General features: G+C 39.4%; 1 protein-coding gene across 1 annotated transcript in view; it reads right to left on the bottom strand.

The window, feature by feature from the left end:
* Positions 1-303: 303 nt before the first annotated feature.
* The window catches only part of LOC140949638 (hemicentin-1-like), a gene marked incomplete at its 5' end in the record, with an annotated part of 60,841 nt that continues 38,911 nt past the window's right edge, over positions 304-22,233 (bottom strand). Inside the window, 16 exons of the mRNA XM_073398791.1 lie at positions 304-833; positions 1,264-1,521; positions 1,935-2,189; positions 2,758-3,012; positions 3,598-3,852; positions 4,773-5,027; positions 5,656-5,910; positions 12,349-12,603; positions 16,366-16,620; positions 16,715-16,969; positions 17,505-17,771; positions 18,480-18,737; positions 19,082-19,336; positions 20,101-20,358; positions 21,862-22,128; positions 22,229-22,233. The exon at positions 22,229-22,233 is cut by the window's right edge and continues 253 nt beyond it. Of these exons, the coding sequence (XP_073254892.1) occupies positions 496-833; positions 1,264-1,521; positions 1,935-2,189; positions 2,758-3,012; positions 3,598-3,852; positions 4,773-5,027; positions 5,656-5,910; positions 12,349-12,603; positions 16,366-16,620; positions 16,715-16,969; positions 17,505-17,771; positions 18,480-18,737; positions 19,082-19,336; positions 20,101-20,358; positions 21,862-22,128; positions 22,229-22,233 (3,946 nt within the window). The remainder of the gene's footprint in view (positions 834-1,263; positions 1,522-1,934; positions 2,190-2,757; positions 3,013-3,597; positions 3,853-4,772; positions 5,028-5,655; positions 5,911-12,348; positions 12,604-16,365; positions 16,621-16,714; positions 16,970-17,504; positions 17,772-18,479; positions 18,738-19,081; positions 19,337-20,100; positions 20,359-21,861; positions 22,129-22,228) is intronic.

Genomic DNA, 22,233 nt, shown 5'->3' with positions numbered 1-22,233 from the left:
CATCCTCCAACGACGAAAAGCAATGCATAGAAAACTTTAGGGTGAGAAGAAACATTCTAACAACTAGCTAAATGACAACGCATGATTACATGATAAATTGTTCAGAGATAAATGTTTCCCACAACTGAAAATGATCGAAAACTATCTGATGTGTCTGATTGTGTGCCCATAACTTTATATTTGATAAAAAATGGCAGTTGCCTGTGTGACTAAATTACAAAGTGTAAAAGCTTGAATAGACACCCAATACCTGCCTCAAATCACAATACCCAACCTCCGCAACCAAGAAACACCATGGAAATTTGACATTTGTGGTGCACACATTAGTAACAAGTATATACTACACAAGGCAGGGGGAATTGTCCTCTCCGTTGTTCCACAGCCTTTTTAAATATGAATTTAAAGGTCAAGTATTTTCCATTCTCTTATAGATGAGAATCACTTGACCTCAAGCTACCTTTCCCAGTTGTAAACGACTTGAGTGAAATGGAATAATCAAATTGTGTTTGGATTTCTCAATTGACCTCTGAAGGAATCAACACTAAAGTGACTGAGGTCTTTTTTATTAAAAACATACTCACACAATACATTAATACTAATATTCGATGATGCATTTGCCCCAATTCCATTCCACGCTAGACAATAAAAAACTCCAGACTCCGTTCTGTTGATATTTTTCAACAGTGCTTTACTATCGTTTATTAACACAGAGTTATCGCTTGCTCTAACCCACGCAACATTAGGATGTGGGTTGCCACTGACATTGCATATAAGTGACACATTATTGCCTTCCAGAACTCGGTTTGGCGACATGACAGAAACTTCGGGTGGATCTGAAAAACAAGGAGATTAGTTGGCAGAAGGTTGGTAGAAGGTTACTGAGTAACGTAAAAGAAACTATTCCATGGCTGAAGGAAGTGGGCCAGTGTTCAAAATAGTGATGGTCTTACAGTTGTTTGAGGGCTCTGGGTCCATACTCTAACTATCCTCATACTTTAGATTTTAGCCTTGGAACGGGCGAGGAATTGCCTACAAAAATGACCCCTCATATTCGTCAGCCTCTAATCAAGCTTCCATATTTCAACTTTGTGCCCCAACAAATTCTGGACCAAGCTGATGGACTAAGATATATTATACCCTGCAAAAAAAATTGGGGCGTTAATGACTGCCAGTCTCTGAGTGAATTTTATTCAAAATTCACAAACCAGTTTTATCTGTATACTAGCTTGTACTGGTGCTATCATTATTGGATACTATACTTACATAACACAGTAACCACTGCATATGAATAAGCATCTTCAGTGACATTGTTCTCTGTGGTGCACTTAAATCGTTTCCCATTAAAATTTCTTGTAACATTCCTAATAATGAAAGCGTTTCCCTGATAGAGAATGGTACTATTTTCGTTTTGAGTCCATACGATGTTAGAGGGTGGGTTACTTGTTGCAATGCAGACAAGGGTGATGTTGCTGTATTCAAGAACAGTTTGGTTGCTTGGAGCTTGGTGGATCACAGCAGGATCTGGAGGAGACAAAAGACACAAGTTGACAGCTGTTCAAATGGCATATGAACAGTTGACGTTGCTTTGAGAGATTCAACTATGCATTCAAGACAAGGACTCAGCCGCCTCCAGCTATGAGATAATGCTGGTGATGCCAAAAATTCAAACACTGCTATAAGACATGTATCACATTCGTTTGGTGTTCTTGGTATGCGCTTGTATTGTGTTTAAAAATTTGCATCTTAAAGGCATTAAAGAACACAGTACTAAAGTGAGACAATCTTGCACTGGTATAAATTTTTCTTGTCAAATACCTTCAAGAATCGCCAGTTATCCCTGAAGGGTGGGTATGACCGAGACAGTAATGTTATCCTCGTATATATACATCATATTAATGCGCTGTTATAGGCAATATAATATCCTCACAACTTACAGTACACAGTGATAGAAGTTGTAGCATTTGTTTGTTTATCAACTCCATTCCAGGCTGTACATGTGTAATCTCCAGCACCCTCTCTTTGTATGTCATCAATTGTATACGTCTCTCCTTGGTACAAAACCACTGCATTACCATCTTTAGTCCAAGTGATGTTTGGTGCTGGATTACCAGTAGCATTACAGTGCAGAGTTACATTCTGTCCTTCCATGACAGTTTGGTTTATCGGTCTAGTACCAATTGAAGATGGGTCTAAAAAATAAAACTTGATTTAACAGACTTGTAATTCAAATCCTTCTATGGTTCTTCAAGCGAGTGTATTTAGAGAAAATGGGGTGAATTTAATTCGCTCAAATTCAAATAACTATTCGAACATCCTGGAGGACTATACTTTGAAATAAATTGCAATTTCAAAAGCTACCAGGTTGAATGAGAAGAGTATGAGTCATATCATCCAGGCCATTTATACCATAAACTGACAAATACACTTCCATCATATGGTTATGTTGGTCTTTTCCTGTTTTTGGCAACTTGTCAATAGAACAGCACACATTTACTAGGGATCAGTTACCACAGTTTGGAATAAAGATGATGGCTGAGAAAGTGAAAACAATATATATTCAAGGCTTTGCTGCTCGCATGATTAAGGTATTGAAATTTCACCCCTGAGCACGTCAATATTTAACCGCTCCAGGCTGAACCCAAAGACGCCTGTCTGCTTGGTGGACCTGATAATGTTAGGACTACGTAGTACAATAATGTTTCTGTGTAAGAGCAATTTCGTTTTATCTACTGTAAATAAAGCCTGAATGTAACCTACAGTGTACAGTAAGTGTAAGAGTGGTATTTGCACTAGTTCCTATTCCATTTCTGGCTGTGCAAACGTAGTAACCAGCCTGTTGACGAGTCACGTTGAGGATAAAAAAACTTTCTGCCTCAATCAACACTTCTAAACTGCCATCTTTGATCCACGTAATCTTAGGAGTTGGATGCCCTGTGACCTTACAGTAAAGTGTGACATTTTTCCCTTCCTGGATAACAGTATTGGGTGGTGAACCACTGATGCCGGGGGGATCTGTCCGTAAAGAAAAAAAAAAGAAATCACAACACGATTAAATGTTCAAACTGAGCAGAGCACTAATTACGGCTTAGTCACACAGCTTAAGCATAAGGACTTTCTAAAGATGTCGAACTTCTCAAGTGAGTAATCTAACGCTAGTGCATAATCTATAATGGATCATCAGGGGCACCTTTGAGAACAAAATAACTTATGTGCCTTTTCATTATTATCTGTATTCCATTACCAAAAAAGTGATGCAAGAGAATTGGAGTAATATACAGTACACCAAGACTTGTCAACAGTGATGTTTTAAATGACACTGTGAAAATACTCACAGTTGCTTTACCGTCTGGGAGAAATGTTCCTTAACATTCAAAAGAATGGATAATCTTTTCAGTTTGCAAAAAGTACTACCTGATCAGATCATGACGGAAAATGGGGTCTGACGAGAATTTTAAGTAAAAATCATTCACACCATTTTAGTTTGGACACCAAAAGTTCCTCTACGTATCCACAGAGATATCATGGCAAAAGGACAAATAAGGGCTAGAATCTGTCTAACATTAACAACAAGAGTGACTTTTGAAACATGCTACTCACAAAGTACGGTGACAGAAGCTGAAGCGCTGACTTTGTCACCAACTCCATTCCAAGCTGTACACGAGTAATCTCCAGCAGCCGTTCTCCGAATGTTGACAATACTGTAGGTCTCTCCTTGATACAATACTATTGGATTGCCCTTTTTGTTCCAAGTGATGTTTGGTGCTGGATTACCAGTTGCATTACAGCGTAGAGTGACGTTGTCTCCTTCAACAGCAGTTACATTTGACAGTGACATGTCCAGAACACTCTTGTCTATTAACAAAAACATTATCTTGAAGGTTATGTTTACAAATTCTGTAACAACTATTCCGCAGAAACCTCTTTAATCAAGTGTACAAAACAATTTCTATTTCGATGCGGAAGACATAAAAGAAGAGTGAACCTTGCTAGCACCATGTTTCTCAAAGACGATCACTCGTCTTTCCAAGTTGAGTTAAGGTGTTAGCTAGGGTTAAGAACCATTTACACCCAGCTCATTATAGCCCCCACAGATCAATCATTACCTGGAAGATTAATAGTTAGATATTACGGTCTTTTATTATTTGGGCGTGGCCCAAATAGGGTAATCGAGATGGCTTGTTTTGAATGAAAGTTGCAATAGGCACGCAATGCATGCGAACGTAAACAAGCCAGGCAAACAAGCTAACCGACGTGCACAATGTCTCCCACGGGAAAGATTCGTTTAAAAGGAAGAAAATTTAAGAGATACAGTGTAAGTATGACTTTAACATAATCTTATTATTCCTTTTAATCAAACGAAACGAAAATGGTACCATTTTGAGCTATTATACTTTTCAGAAAAATATAGTTAGCTTGTAGCAGGTTTTGTTTAGAGCACGAGCACTATAGCAATTTGCGTGTAAATGGCCCTTTAACCTGGATATGTTAGAAACGACAACATTCTACTTCCATTTTTTTTAATCTAGTCAAGACCAAATGGACATAATTTGTCTATTTGTCTAACACTTTCACTACACAAAACAGAAACCTTTTTGCCCTGAGACTGTTATGTCAAACAAGTTAAATACCGTCATAGAATACCATTTTGTAGCGCACTGATCTTCTGACGTTGCAAGTCTCCTTAGAGACTGAATTTTTACAAAGACCTTAGCAGTTTAGCATCTACACTATGAACTAGACATATCATAAATCATGAGAAATGGTGAACTCACAATGTACAGTGACAGAAGCTGTAGCATTGGCCTGTTTACCAATTCCATTCCAAGCCCTGCATGTGTAAATTCCAGCAGCCGTTCTCTCTATATCAGCAACGTTATAGGTTTTTCCTTGATGTATCAAGGTCAGATTGCTATTCTTGGTCCAAGTAATGTTTGGCGTTGGGATACCAGTGGCATTACAGTGCAGAGTGACATTATCTCCTTCAACAACTGTAATGTTTGATAGTGCCAGATCAATAGCACTTTCATCTGTCGAAGTTAGAAACATTGCTTCAAGACATTTACCAGCAAAATTTTAAAAATACAAAGCAAAATTTCAAACACAAGGCAGTCTGGTCATCGAGACGCGCTGATTTTTCCTTATTTACTTCGCGCATGTACAATTCTCAAAAACAAGATCCTCTCAAACATTTCTGCTGTGGCGAAGTTTGTAATTTCAATTAAGATATTTACTTTAGTTAAAACGATACCAATCTATCAAGGATTTCAGAGAAATAACTGTCAATCAAACAAATAAGGGAAAAAATTTTCAGATAAGCTGCATGGAGAGAAACTCAAGCCAAAACACTGCACTTTCATTCATTATTTTCCGATGAACATTCCCTTACTTATCTGCAGGTAAATCCTTTTTTCGGTACTACACAACTGGACCAACTCGCACAAACCAAGAATTGACAGCCTTTCCCAACACATTATACTGGTATTGAGTTCAGAACTGGCATTTTATTCTTAACCTCAAATTGACAAGGCACATAAGCGTAGTATTGCAATTGTGGGAACATAGTGCGCAAAACATTTTTCATGTCTAGGCAAGTCTAACTACAACAATAGGCATTGAATCTTAAGAGTCAAGCATTGTAAGGAAAGGATAACTTACAGTGCACTGTAACTGCAGCAGTTGCATTCGCTTTTTCACCGACTCCGTTCCATGCTGTACATGTGTAATCACCAGCAGAGTTTCTATCAATATTAACAATATGATAACTCTCTCCTTGGTAAAACACCAATGGACTGATGTCCTTTGTCCAAGTGATGTTGGGTGGTGGGTTTCCAGTTGCGTTGCATTTAATAGTGACGTTGTGTCCTTCAATAACAACCACACTCGATATCTTTTGATCAATGGTGCTGCCATCTGAAAAAGAGTATATACCCCCGAGATTATGTAACTCGAACCAACAGACACAAAAAAACCTTTGATTACGAAAAAAAACAATATGTTTCAATTGATTATAAACCAGTTCATCTTTAATGGGCTAACGATGCTGGACAGAATTTAAAATGAAATAAGAAAAAAATTATTATCCTTCAGCAAGAGTTATTCCATGAATGGTCAGAAATATCGATTCAGTTTGTTAGTTTCAATAATAATAATAATAATAATAATGATTTGGAGGTAGCACATCCACAAAGTGGTTCTTCATCTACCTGATTCTTGGTCGAATTGGAATTTGGAAATGTTCGTTTTTGGAGAGAGGAAAACCAGAGTACCCGGAGAAAAACCTCTCGGAGCAAGGGAGAGAACCAACAACAAACTCAACCCGCATATTGCATTGACACCAAGATTTGAACCCGGGCCATATTGGTGGGAGGGAAGCACTCTCACCACTGCGCCATCCCTTGCTCCCGAAATTGATAAATGATAATGGGGACACAGCATGCCATCCCAACATGGACTCAGCCACTCCTTTTTGATTTTCCACCATGATAGAAATGTTGAAGACCAATTATTTGGGTTTACATTTATAGACAGTCAAAGCAGTTACATACGTGAACCAATGAGACAGATTTTATTTATCCAGCAACTCAATGGAAAGAGAAAAAAGTTAAGAACATGTGCATCCTTTTTTCCCTGACAACACAGCTATCTTTCAAGTTCTAAATTCGTTCCAATATGGTTCTACATTCCAAATTTCCCACGCTTCAACAGTGACCCGCACAGTACTGCTTCGTCTACGTCTTCGGTGAATCCGCCCCCTCGACAACATTAGCCTCCACTTCTTCGTCCTCCTTTACTTCATCGCCCTCTTCGGTCACCATCTCAGCAGAGATTCTGTCACAGGCCATTTCCCAAGCTTTTCAGCAGTCGCTCCCTCAGATGTTGGCGGCTTTCGGGAGAACAGCAGCAGGTCTGGCAATTCCAGCGTGGCCTCTTCCACGATAAATGTGCCGTCGACTCAAACATCGACCTCGGCTGGTTGTCGCTCATCTTTTTTAGCAGGTAGAGAGACTGTACCGTCATTTCTTTCTACTTATTCGTCTGTTGGTATTCCCATGGTTCTTCGTGCTTCTCAGCCGCCAGTCCCGGCTTCATAGGCACCATCCTTGGTACTGTTGACCAGCAGCCCAACCTTGGCGCCTTCAGTCGGGAAAGCATTTGTAGTTGGCCCCGGTTACGTGCCAATCCTGGGAAAACTGCTGGCCAAATCACCAGTGGCACCTTCGTTGAGCTTGCGGAGCCTCATACCTATTTGGATGGTTAACTACTCGTTGCCCCTGCCAAAAAAGGGTGGTAGAGATCACCGACATTCTAACATGGATTCAGGCCTTTAAAATTTACGAGTGGATCTTCTGCAGTACTTACCCTTCTCGCTGGCAGGAAACTACTCAGTATAAGTTACTGATCCTCCAGATGGCTTGTCAGTTTCCTAGCCCAGCTTGGTTGAATTATGACATGGCATTCAGGAAGGATGCTGCAGCCTATTTTCTAGCCGACTGGTCTCAGATGAACCTGAATTTATACAACTTCCATACACGTGCGTCCAGCACCATTACTGGTCAATCAGCTCCTCGCCCAACTTCGCTGCCCCATACCCCAGCCTCAGCGAACATCAAACCCAAGCGTTCCTTCGACCCCATTCAGTATTTTCGATCCTGGAATGATGGCGCCTGTCACTGGTCTCTGGGTCAATGTCGGTATCGTCATGTCTGCAAAAGATGCGGTGGTGAACACCCCCTTACCAACTGTCCCTTTCGAGCCTACAAGGAGTCTCAGCGCTCCTGGTCCCTCACTCCATCCGGGGGAAAACGCTGTTGGTGTTAACAAGGTTGTCTTGCAGGTGGCAGCCCCCTCTTATGTAAATACCGTTAGTAGTTCTTTGACTGTTCCTTGTTCCATGTTTGCGTTTACTGGTGTTGATTCCCAGCAGAAGATTGGACTGCGCTGAATCTGTTCTTCAATGATTCCTGCTCGTCTGCATTGGCTCTGTTGTTGCATCAGCCTCTACTACCTCCTTACAAAGTTTCTCCTATAAGAGTGGAATAATTACGCAGATCAATCTTTTGTAACCTATGTCTTGGATGGTCTTCAGAATGGGTTTCATGTTGGTTTCAACACTGCTTCTGTCTCCTTAAAATCCGCCGCACAGAATATGTCCTCTGCTAGTCTTCAGCCATCTTTCAGCGGTTCCATCAGCTAGCTCCTTATGCGTCTCCCACAGCAACGCCAGTACCTCCTTTGGTCCTGGCCCAGCTGCCTGTAGTTTAGACCAACAGTGCCAATTTTATCTCTCCAATGGTCTGGCTCCTTCAAGCCCACAGGTGTATTGTTCAGCGCAGCATCAGTTCATCAATTTCTGTACTTTAGATGGCTATGTCAGTTCAAATGGTTCTTTAATGAACAAACCTTCCTGCGTTTTGTTCCCACCTAGCGGATCATTTACATCACTCCTCAATAAAGGTTTCTCTCTCGGCAATACGGTCCTTGCACATCCATCAGGGTTTCCCCGATCCCTTGGTGAACTGCCTCCAACTTCAGTGTCCACTCCCGGGCATTAAGCACCACCAAGGCTCAACTCTCACACAACGCCAGCCAATGACACCCGACCTCATGCGGATTATCCAGTGTTCCTTGGATACCCACAACTCAGAGCACGTCATGCTGTGGGCTGCCTGTTGCCTAGGTTTTTTTGGATTCCTAAGGGCTGGGGAGTTTATGGTCAACTCCACCTTTGACCCATCCATCCATTTAACTGTTCAGGACTTACAACACAATACAATACAATATTCTTTATTTAACGAAGGTGACGTAATAACCCAATGAGTTATCTAACTTACAGCCTTCACAACAATAAAAAATACACATAAAAACAATGCCTAATCAGTAATATACGACTACAACAAGAGAAAAAATAGAACTAGACAAATGTATGGTTTAACAAGATATAAGATGATATAAGCTAATTACCTTCTAATGCAGTTACAATAAAGGGAAAAACGACAATCGTAACACATTAATTCTTCAAGGTGAGAAACGTTACAAGCAAACTTAAGGAATAAGATAAAGAGTTTATGCTTAAAATTATTTAATCTAGATGAATATATAATAGAAGAAGGAGATACACACGCAATTTGCTTAAGATCAGTGTCAAGGTAATTAAAAAGAGTGGCAGCAGAGTAAGCAAATGTGCACTTTCCAGAATTAGACCGAGGGTATAGAACTTGAAGATTAAAAGCACAAGCTCTGGTGCGCAGACCAGTTGAACGAATGGAAGACAAGAAACTGAATTTACGTTGAAGAAAAAGAGGAGCATCAGGATTATTAAGAATAGTGAATAAAAGTACAAGTTTTCTTAGTTTTATTAGGTCGAAAATAGGCAGCCATTTGAGTTTGGAAGTAGATGTTGAGGTTAATCCTTCCAGCCTTTGCGTGTACATCAAAAGTTCTAAAAATGACCTGTTTCCCCAGGTATGTTTCATATACCTGGAGCGTGCTCTGTCCAATTTCGGCCATCCTGGCATATTTACATCTTTAAGGGCCCTCATCTGGTTCCCTGTGCATCGACACCCATGGTCGGCCTTTAACTCGTTCTCATCTGTCTTCCTTCATCCAGTCTGTGTTACAGGGGGCGGGATTCCCTGGGCAGTGTTCAAGCCACAGTTTTCGCATTGGGGCCGCTACGGCAGCTGCGCAATGCGGCATTCCAGATCACCTTATCAAGACCATGGGCGGGTGGACCAGTGATGCATATTAACTCTACGTTAGAACCCAAGTGGAATCAATTTTGGAAGTTTCTGGGAAGCTGCTTCAGTAACAGGTACCTTATCAAGGGTGGTAGATACACATACGTTCAGGTGACCTCGGGTTTGGCCGTTATGGGCTTGGGCGTCTCCCAGCCACGAGCCCCTTCTCCGCGCCTTAGTGCCATGGCTTGGAGGTCCCTTCAGGTTGGTGTGGGGGCTCATGGCTGGGTTGTGCTGTTGTGCCAGTCATGGGGGCATTACTTCAATCTAGGGGCTGGCTGACAATAGTGGAAGCCCCTGGATACTCAAGGCACCCAACCTCCATTTTAGCGACGCAGTTGTTAAATGCATTTAAATGCAATTTAAAGGAGTTAACAGCTAAGAGCACCTGAAGTGCCTGAGGTCAGCGGTCTTTGGCATGCACATGCCCAGTAGCTGGCTAGAACGATCATGTGACTCATTGACACAATCAGTTTTCCTTCGTGCTAGGTTCTGTCAGCCATTTTCTTCCCCTCCACCAACCCCCTAGGCTTTGTTGGTTTTCTCCACTGATGTTTTCAGTGTGACAGGTGCCTGTTTTTTCCTTTCGTGTGGGGGCGCTCATGGCTGGGTGTTGCTCTTATGCCAGTCATGGGGGCATTCAATCTAGCGGCTGGCTGCTAATAGTGGAAGCCACTGGATACTCCAGGCACGCAACCTCCATTTAGCAATGCAGTTGTTAATGCCGATAATAACTGCAGAAATACATAGATTTGTCATTTGTTTTCAGTATCATGATCCTGGGTATTCTTTTGATTGGGCTGAGGAAACGCTTCTTTGCAATAATTTCATCTAAAACTGCAGGTTTATGGTTGGCTTAAAAACTGTTCTGTAAGCAGTGACAGTGCTATAATTAAGTAAACGGTTCAGCAAGCAAAGATAAGGAACTTTTACAGCCACAAGGCTTTCAAAAACCTCTACTATCACTGGTCTATGAAAACAAATCTGCTATTGTTTCAACACAGTTTAAGATGGAATCCATCAGAAAATTGAGAAATCTATCCTTCTGCAAGTTGTTGACTGCTAACAAGGTGCCTTTTGATTTACCAACAAACGAGTGCAAATCAAAATACTGTTCATCTTAAAAGTGATTTCATTTGAAAGTCTAGCCAGGAATGACTTCTCTGAACGGTATACGCAGGCGGAGGCTCATTGCGAAAGAAACCTCAGTCACCAACTGTGAAGTATTAGACGAAAAACATTGCAACGCTGTTCAAGGAATTTTTGTAGGCATTATTATAAAAGCTGGTGGTGCTAGTGTTAAGGTAACAGACTTGTTGTTTGCCTTCGCTTTTTGTAACAAATAAACCAGGAAAACTGGTGTCCTCGCTCGTTGGCTATTTGTTAATTTCGATTAATAAATTTAGCGAGCCAAGTTTTTAGACCTGAAGTAAAACAACAACACAACTAAGGAGAACTATAAAGTGTGTTTGTAATATTGTTTTTCGTTTTGTTTATAGGTCATGCAGTTTTAGAAGTGTTGTTTCGTTTTTCCACAGTGGCAGATAATATTTCCTTGGATTTACAAAAAATATATTTTTTTAGACCTTTGTTTCTCTAGTAAATTCGTAAATTGCAAGTGTACGCACGGGACCAAATCAGTTATGCATTTGAGAACTGGTTTGGTTTGTCCTGAGATAATTTATATATCTTTTAAAAAAGTTCGCAATATATTTCTCCAAGATTTTAAAGATTTATGTACTGAAAACTGGGGAAATTTAGATATTAATTTAATTTAAATTAGAGTGAGCCTAGCCAAAATATTAAAACTAGAACATCGTGTCGCCGTCTTTTCGAAAACGTTTTACCTTCTACGCCAACAGATATAACCTTCGAGATCTCCATTAATCTCTCAAGAAGTTAAATGTGATTGTGCTGACCGTTTATTTTTAGTTGAAAAAACTAAAAGATAAAAGCTATTTTTCAAGTCAGCGAGTCTACATTTCTCCCACGTATGAAAAATTTGCATACTAAAATAACAAGTAACGGAAGTAATTTTGGTTGGCTGATTCGGCAAATGTCAATCAATCAAAAAAGTGGGTGGAAGACGTTTCGTAGAAGGTTTGTACCAGGTTCTCTTTTCGTTTCGCCTTGCCCACTGGAATGTATTTTACAAAGCAAAACGAAAATAGAGCCTGATCTCAGGTTAGTACTGGTGTGACAGCAGCTGTTGGTTTTCATTCTTCATTTCCACTTCCTCGGTAACTCGTTTTTTTCACCACCACGAACACTTGGTGATGTATGTTTCAAATTTTCTTGGTTTGGAACTCGTGCGCCGCAAGTGATTATGGATATAACCACGCCAACAGTTTGTCTAAAGTACGAATTTCTTATTCAATCAATGGACGATTTTACTGAAATTTCGTTTACCCACTCCACTAAAAAGATGTATCAATGAAATAAAATAAAATCAATTTAAGAATCACATTACTTCATAATAACGGCGTTGGAAGTCTAGTAAGCAATATATCATCTCCAAAACAGTCATCGTTATAAAGCCACAACGTCCTGTCGGAATTGAATTCCATTTACGTAAACTGCAAATGAACAAGAATTGAAGGAAGCCACTTACAGTGTACAATGACTGTGGCAGAAGCATGAACTTTTTTTCCAACTCCATTCCAAGCTGTACACGCATAATCTCCAGCAGTCTCTCTTTGTATGTTATAAATACTGTACGTCTTTCCTTGATACAACACCCTTGAACTGCCAACTTTCGTCCATGAAATGTTCGGAGTTGGATTGCCAGTTGCGTTGCAGGAAAAAGTGATGTTATCTCCTTCGACAACGGTTCTGTTAAATGGTTCTTTATCAATAACACTCTCATCTGGAATCAAAAGAAAAACACTTTGCCATTTACCATAAACACAACTTAAAACACACAGGATAAAGGGCCCACACAGCAAGATCTTATCCAATTCATTCATGGATTTCCCTTATTTGAAGCTCTGGATTCGAAATTTGAAAGCAAATTCGGAGCGGGATTCTTGTTTCAAAGTATGCATGGGAGGCAGGATGCCAAAAATTATTAGATTACGGGATTGCACGAAAATTTGGGTCAGGTCAAAGGAGGATAGATCAAGTATCTCATGATACTTTGCTTCTAAAAGCTTGAAAGTCGCATTGATTCAGTAGTCGCAAGAAGTGGTTAAAACGGGACTTTCAAACGCAAAATTCACACAGTTCAAAGTACTTCAAGGTTAGTTTTCTAACTTTCTGTTGATCTATGTTCTATTTTCCTTTTACAAATTGTGTCCCTGAATTTCAACACTTAATTTTTTTTTTCTTAAAACAACAGTGATTATTTGCTTCATTATTATGATATAATGAGCATTAGGCCATGGCTAATAAGTATAACCCAGTGTTTATTAAAATCTAACTGTAGAGTCTTATATTGATGGTTTTCTGTGACCCAACCTGCAGAAAGGATTATAAGAGGCCACTTGCACTAAGAGGTCACGTGACCAACGCGTCATTTTAAGCAATGAGTTGGAATCTTGCTGATGCCAAAAATTGACAGAGCACATAAAAATTATCTTACACCGGAAATTTGAGAGGAAACGCATTTAAGGGAGAAATTCTATGGCATATTACAAAGTAATATGATTTGTATTGGCCGCCGTGTTGGAGGGCATACTCTTGCCCTCCAACATCGCGGCCAAAACTACTTTATGCTTATATCTTGTTAAATGTTTGATTGTTATGCTCAGATGTGCTGTAAACGTCACCACATCATCTTTTCAAAATTTTCCTTGAAGTTTAAGCGCAAAATTTGCGTCCAGAAAGAGGTAATTCATAATTTCAAAAATCACATTTTGGTCACGTGCCCAGCTACGAACTTACTCATTTTAAGAAAATGGTGTGGGTTTGAAAAATCAAATCAATATCATTTTGTTTAAGATATGACCCACTAATCGTTTTTAGAGAGCAAAATCATACAACTTTCATTTTTATAAAAACGATGTCACATGACCTCTTAGGGCAAATGGTCTAGTCTCTGCATTACTCACTGGAAAGCTGAGTCATTTTAGGTTATCCTTGTCGCATTTCAAAGAAGAAACCTCGACTCCATAAAACACTGTCTGTGATGATCTTAGCTACCCTGTGACCAGAGTTGCTTTCTGGCATGGCCTTTAGCATCTACAGTCACTTGCGTCACTTGTCACTGCCTAGTTGGTTTGTTTACAACTACCCAACTGACAAACAATACAAATAACTTCATAAATGCTAAAAGCTAAGCCAGAAACAAACCTATGCTTCCAGGGAAATCTCAGCTGCTTTTTTATTCCATTTTATTTTAGTCTGCTTTATCTATTTTTCTTTTCCTTTGTATGCAACACCATCTAATGTAGATGGTAATCATTGTAATACAATTCAACAATGTTGTCATCTCATAACTAAAAAATAACCAATCAATTTCATATTGGAGAGCTTTACCTTCACAGAAGCTTAAGTGGTGGCGTATCCAGCCTCCCCCCTACCTTTAGACCAAACTGGTTTTAACTTAAATGTTATTAAGGTTCTACGATGAACATGATAATACAGATGCTGATAAATATGTTCATAAAACTATCCTGAACAGAGATTTCTCCTCCCTAAATAAATACTGGCTGGAAACTCCATTTTGCTAATATTCCCTGAGTTTGCACTGGAGTTTTTTTTTTTCACACTAAAGCCAAATGCTCAAAGTAACAACAAAATACAGTTTCCAGTTATTCTGAACTTGTCTGTATGATTAAGAAATAATCCCAAATAAAATATTGTTTTATCTTTACAAATAAATTTTTCTCGTGCATATGATTATTTTTGGTCTTGATCGATTGTGGAGTGCCCTATCCCAGTAACCGTGAGAAGAGTTAAATCTTATTGCACACTTCAGCAATGGTATAGAAATTCAAAAATATATATTTTGCAATTCATCATTGGGTTACAGACCCACAGGATGAATGCATATGGGTTTGCTGATGTTATGATACTCAGCAAGTCCAGGTTTTTCTTTGGATGGTCAATGATAACTAACAACTGCTCTCATTGGACTTCAAAAAAAAAAATTTATTGATGCAAACATTGCAGGCTGATCACTCCTTCAAAAAAAATATACAAAGAGGTTTATAACATACTGGTTATAAAAGAAGAGATATCCATACAATTAATAACAACTTGATGGTGTAGATACCACTACATTTTATAAAATAACTAAGATAGTATGCGCGCTCTGATTGGCCGAGAGGAGTGTTTGCATGAGAGTATGTAAACATGGTTGTGGCGTCAAGATGTCTTGCTTTTCGCGCGCTAATCACGCAAGCACGAATTTGAAAAAGTTTGAGTTTACTTTATTTACCCATTCCTTCGTCGGCTGGAAAATCATTACAAAGAAGGTGTGTCAATTTTTCTTCGCTTAAGCTGACATTTTAAGTGAGAAAAATCCGTAGTTTGGAAAGCATCTTTTTGAACAACAAGAGCTGATTACGCGTGCAAGACTTCGTGGACAAGACTTTGCGACTGGTAAGAATTTCTCTTTTAATCAGAGCCATACAAAGAATTTTGCGTTTTTTCTCGGGAAAGTTATTTTATAAAAGCAATAGAAAACTTTTTGCCTGACTTTGCATACCCTCATATAAGCACTCGAGGCGTTGGGAGAATTCTCGACAGTTATGCAAACCCTCGACTTCGTCTCGGGTCTACATAACTGTCTCGAATTCTCCCAACCCCTCTCGTGTTTGTATCAGGCTATGCAAACACGGAAAATGTTTTCTATTGCTTTAGTAACAAGAATTTTTAATTTAGAATGGCTGTCATTGAGACCAATACAAGTAAACAATGCAACCACATGGTAAGAATTCAAAACAATGAATAAGAAGTGAAGTGTGTAAAAGCGGTTCTCAGTAAAGTTAAGAGAATAATCAAGGGTAAGTTACTTTTAAAAGTCAATGAGAAATCATTTCACAGCACAAATTCGTCTTAAAAGAGCACGAAGCTCCTGAACAAGGACAAGATTACTGGAATGGCCTCGTCGTCTTCAGCATCTTCTTGGTGAAGTCTGCAATGGCAATCACAACAGTCCGTAAAACAACACGATTAATATTTACTATATTTTTCTAGACAAACAAGGTATCTGTTATAACTTTTGACTGCCTCTTACCTGGGATTCTAAGCTGCACATCTTGCCTGATTCAAGCACATGCTCGATGGAAGAACAACCCTGAGGAAAACAACATTTTGCCGCTCCGAAAGAGTTCCGGGCAAACTAAATAACGAGTCCAAACGGACATTTTGGCTGAGGGAAAGGCCAATCAGACAATTTGACCTCAAAAATGTACTCGGTGTCCAAGGAATACAAGTATAACATCGTTGATTATAGGCGGTCATTGGCACTCTCTTCTCTTTCGTGTTCATTCGAAATGAAGGGATCATGTGTTCTCACCAACTTGATAATATAGTTGAAAGCATTGCATTGTGGGATATGTGATTTAACCTCCTTTGGTCAGGATATGGGATTAAAGAACCCTATTGGGAGCCTTCGAAAGGGACATAGCACAAAAGTAACAAAAGAGAACTGATTTAAGTAAGAACGAATAATGAGACTCACACTGTACGTTTAATCTAGCTGTAGCGTTGCTTCGTCTGCCGACTCCATTCCAAGCTGTACATGTGTAATCTCCAGCATTCTGTCTCTGCACGTTAACAAAACCATAAATGTCTCCTAGAAATAACACTGCTCGACTGCCATCTTTTGTCCAAGTTATGTTCGGTGTTGGTTTGCCAGATGCATTACAGTGGAGAGTCACGTTGATTCCTTCCAAGACTGTTTGATTTAATGGACTGTATGCAACCACAGCAGGATCTTAGAGGAAAGAATTTACAAGCTTTAGGGAAAACAAAGTATGATGATGACGATGATAGAATGATTTCCTTTGAATACGTATACTTATACTTACAATATACTGTGACTATGGCTGACGCCTCAACAGATCCCAGATAGTTTGTGATGATGCATTTGTACTTGGTCCCACAATGTGATCTTGTTAGGTTGCCCAGTATCAGTTCCTCAGATGAAGACAAAGTTGTGTTACTGCCTCCTTTTGACCACGTAACATTTGGCTTGGGGCTTCCAGTTGCGTTGCAGAATAAAATAGCACCTCTGCCTTCAATAGTTGTTGTATTTAAAGGAGCAACCACAATCTCTGGGGCATCTTCATAAAACAAAACATGGAATCAATGACTTAGACAACTAAGACTTAATGTAAACTTAAGCATCTTAGCTCTACCCTCTGTTTTCTGGCTTTTTCAAAGCCGAAAATATATTCAGCAATCACTTGCTACTTGCTAAAGAAGCAACGGAAGAACTATACATTTAGATATGTTACTAAGGAGGGCCTCGTATCCTGAGACATCCAAGGAACTGTTTTGGGAGGCTAGATGTACTATGATAACATCACACCTTTGACATAATGCCACTTACACTGTAGCTTCAAACTCAACTTCAAATTTCTTTTGTTTACCTCTTTCAAGTTATCCTTGGCAATCAGCCCACGTGATGATACATGTCTTTACCACAAAATCTCACATAACATCGAGTTTTAGGTTAAGGCAACAGAATCCGCAGTTTGAAGCGAGACAGCCAGACACGTCAGTAAAGCATGTCAAGAGGTCCACAACACACAGGTGTCCTTTTTTATTTACGTTACAGACTATTTTTGATGGTTGAGAATTATAAATTATACTTACAATGGACAGTAACATTTGCCCCATCTACTGCTGGACTTCCTACTCCATTACTTGCTGTACACTGATACCGGACCATGCTATCAGGGGTACCAGGTCTGCTTACATTTACAACAGTCAGTGACGAATTCTGTGAAACCACGCCAGACTGACCAATGCGCACCCAGCGTATCAGTGGGGAAGGAATGCCACTCGTATTGCAAGTTAAAAAAATATTGTCACCTTCCACTACTGTAACAGTCTGAGGAAATACCCTTACAGCTGGGCCAACTGAAAATGAGTTTCATTGACCACAAACATTAGGGCTAAAAATGGTAGTTGCAAAAGAAAACAAGGAACTGGGTCATCAAGGGAGGGAATCCATTACTTTTACGTGCACACTATTAAAAGCTATACCCTAAACGTATATGTTACAGGTCAAAACAAAATAACATTAAATTAAGGTCCAATTTTTTAAATCTAGGTTGATTCTTAATTTGTTTTGCCTCCTAGCCCTAAATTGGCATAATTCCAAAAAAATGAAACAATACTTTGCTTAACCCATTTGCTCATGGGAATTTTGCTGAAAATCGCACTGTTGGAGTTAATCGAGTGGATTTCTGGTCACTGTCCTGCTATAATGAGCAGAAACTGCCCAAAACAACAGTCGAGCACCTTGCAGCAGTCTGTTCCAAAAGCGAAGCATCAGCTTCTGAAGTTCGGGCATGCATAGAAAGCAAAATTGCGTGGTGGAAAAACTTTTTAGGAGAGCTTTTTTGATCTTAAGATTAGATGGAAGGGTAGGTTGGTAGTGGGAATTTTAGGATCAACGTTAAATGGGTTTTTGCCTTTTTATCTGGCCTCCTTGAATGAATCGGCGTGCTCATTCTGGTTTGGTTTGAAAGATCTCTCCCTCATTTACACGTTTGGTGACAATATTGTCCTTGGATGGGTTAACTGAAGTGTGGAATTAATAAGAATCCTGCAATTTAAACTCACCAACGGCAGTTACTCTGACCATAGCACTCTGCCCAGTACCGACTTGGTTGACAGGAACACAGGTGTACACTCCATCTGCATCAACAGTGACATTGAACACACCTGAGCTGCTGTTACCAATAATGGTGTCATTTAAGTAAAACTGATACAAGTAAGCCAATGGATTGGCATCCGCACTGCAGTTAAGTGACACAGTAGAACCACGCAGCACTGTAGTGTTGGTAGGATCAGCTGTGAGAGCTGTACCAGTTGGTGTATCTAAGAAATACCGAACAGCCAATACTTTACCAAAGTATCCACACATAAAACAGCCACTATAATAATGACCCTATTTACACTCGGTAGTAGTTATAGCACAAAAGAAAGCGGGGCTGAGCAAACAACCCAAGCAAAAAATTAATGAAAACACAATAACAAGGGTAAGAACCACCAGCAGGGGACAAACCACTTGACTATCCACAAGTGCAATTGAGGATTAAACTTGAAACTAGAAAGGAACAAATCCAGTTAGCAACCAGGGGCGATCCAACACTCTGACTGTTTAGCCAGGGGTGGTTCTCTCCTCAAACTGTGATTCAACCATTGACTTATTTTTTACTTACAATATACGTCAACTGTACAGGAGTTGGTGCTGTTGTTCCCAATGCCATTCCAAGTAAGACATTCATAACTGCCAGATCCATTGCTTTTGATGGCTTCAATGACAAGTACCTTGTTTGCTGACACAACTTGCCTTGTACTTTTTCTAATCCACATAATATTTGGAGCCGGGTTACCAGTAGCATTACAATAAAGAGTTGCATTATTACCCTCAGTGACTGGAGTAGAACACTTCTGGATGGTTGCAGTAGGTGCATCTAGAAAGCAAACATAAAAAGAATAGTTGGGGATATAAGTTCTGCTAGGGAGTTTCTCAATGTGTAAGTACTGTATGAAATATCTAACAATTTTTAATATATGAAAAAAGCAGAGTCAACTTAGACTTGATCAAAAAGAGCACTTTAAACATGGTTGCCAAGGCCATAGGTTTTTTAAATTTATTGACTTTTCTGTGATAAATGTAAAATTTTCCCTGACCAACTGCATAAAGAATTAGTCCCGAAAATAGCCTCTTACAGCCGTTCTCTACAACCATTTATTTATCCTTCTGTGAGAAGGATTGATTTCTTGAAAGTGCAACATCAGTGTATTGTTCAATGTCATTAAACAATATGCCATTTTTTATTCCACTCACTGAGATGGCAATAAATATTTTAGTTATCTCTAAATTTCACTTTTTCCTGACTTCTTTCAAAGATGTTTTTTAACCTTCCCTCACTCAAAGTAAAATTCACTCCCTTTTCCCTGCCAATGAGGAAATTATTACCCTGACCACTACCCAACCTGCCGCAACCATGTAAAAAGATTGCATCCATCTCAGTGGAGAAAAGGCACCCCTTTATCAGGGTTGCCACTCATCTGGCGATCATCTGACTTTTCACTCACATGGTCAACACGAAAATGTTTGACTTTTTAAAAGATTTCCTTACTTTCCCCTGAGCACAGAAGGCATATCTTGATCGAAGAAAGGTCCTGATTAATCACAGTGCGTGCTCAAAGATAGTATGTAGTCATTACTTACATAGCACTGAAATCATGACAGTAGTTTCCATAAGTCCGAGATAATTCTGCACTTTACATTTGTAAACTGCTCCATTGTCGACTCTCTTCAGAACAGTCAGGTTTAACGTCTGTAAGGTCGACAGTACACTATCATTTCCTTGTTTGGTCCAACTAATGTTTGGTTGTGGATTACCAGTGACATTACAGAAAAGAACAGTTCCCTTGCCTTCATAAAGGTCTTGCTGCGGTGAAGGAGTGGAGACAATCTCTGGTGGATCTATTCAAATGAGGAAGAAACTGTAATGCTTTTCACCTTCCCGCACATGGAGATATTAATTTCCATTAAAACTTGTAGATCTAATAGAAATTCATTTCTTCAACAGTTTTCCATGGCATTAAAACTGTTAACTCTATCCAAACAATTCATCTATGGTTTCCTAAGAACTGCCTAAGAGTTTCAACAAGATTTTCAAAAAATAACAAAGCATTAAAATAACAATCAAGGAAGCGAAAAAGAGAAATTCTGCACTGAATGGCAACATGCTTAAGATGACATGGTTCCAATAAAAGCTACCTTTTCTAACTTGAAAGGTGTAAAAACACTTCAGATGCATTGTCTTATGACATTGATATATCCAAAGAAGAACTGACTACAAAAAGACTAAAGCCAAGATAACTTTGGCACATGTCTGTCAACATGTCCAAGTTCATGCATTAAAAATAAGTTTGGGAATGTTTTCAAACCGCAAAGTTAAGATAGAGAGGGAAAGAGAGAGAGGGAAAGTTTCCCTACACATACCTGGAATGTCCTGTCATCTGTGTTCTTCTTTTTTCGGAATTAAAAGGCAACTAATCTGGTGTTGCTAGGTGGTGGAAGCACGACGAACACTTTTATCATGCATTTAGCATTTTAAAAAAGTCTGTTGTCATTGTATGTGCAAACAATTCCGTGAAAACGTTTTAAAGAATGTCCAGGTAGATATCTTTCACAGCAAGATGTCCAGAACCGCCATCATACATCAGACGTTCGCAGTGGCTATTATCTCCACCTTTCGTATTGTATGCTACATGGCTGACAAGTCAACACGACAAGTCGTAACAGTAAATAAAAATCCTTAAAAAAGATCCTTTAAGAGATGTCTTCTTTTGTCTGCTATGTTTTGAGGCTTATCAGAAAAGCTCATATGATCGAATCCTCTCTTTACAACAACAGCATTAGAAAGGAGCATTTTACCAACATACCGCTCAAAAGGCTGGACAGAAAATTAAAAAGAAGAGGTCGATAAGGAAAAATAAGATGTGGGTTGAGGTGGTGTTTAGATAACTCCTGGCAACTGGAAAACGACAGGACATATTTAAACTTGCTGTTAATGGAGGGATGACAAAGCACTACTTTCCTCAAAATAAAATACCCCTTGGCTGCATCTATAGGTACGGGAACTTCACCCAAAAAAATAATGACCTCATTTGATATCATACGTTACATGTCATGCAATATTTGAACTTCAACGAGCTTGAAGTAAGATGCTTCTCGTGATAATCAGGCGAAAATGCTCTGTTGTGGGTATAACCATCAAGCAAATTCATGTTTATTCGACAGCTCTGGATGCAAAGTTGGCAAAAGCAAATTAAATAAATCTTTAAAATATTCCACATACGCATGTTTATCAAATTAGGTAATGTTTGTGTTTGTGGTTTTGCCACGTTAATTATAACCACTAAACTTCAATTCTTAAAGAGAACGCATGGAAAATTTAAGTCAGCTTGATGCTGTACTTACAGTGGACAGTAACATTCGCCACAGCTTTAGCAGGACTCTCCACCCCATTACTGGCTGTACACTGATACTGGATCATACTATCAGGGGTTCCTGGTCTGGTGATATTCACAACACTGATAGATGAACCTTGAGCGAGGACTTCAGAAGCACCCACTTGTATCCACGTTATTACTGGAGCAGGCTTGCCTGAAGCATTGCAGGATAATGACACAATTCCTCCTTCCACAGCAATTAGCGCTTTGTTAGAGATTTCTATTGTTGGTGCAACTAACAAAAGAATCGTTGAGTTGATACTGTTAACAACTAAATAAGGGTAACAGATTTAAGTTAGAAACTGAAAAATTCACATTGTCCATTGTTTTCTTACCAACC

The sequence above is a fragment of the Porites lutea genome, chromosome 10 (genome assembly GCF_958299795.1).
Source record: "Porites lutea chromosome 10, jaPorLute2.1, whole genome shotgun sequence".
Taxonomy (NCBI): domain Eukaryota; kingdom Metazoa; phylum Cnidaria; class Anthozoa; order Scleractinia; family Poritidae; genus Porites; species Porites lutea.
The sequence above is the reverse complement of the archived record's forward strand: the minus strand, read 5'-3'. Positions and strand labels throughout refer to the sequence as shown.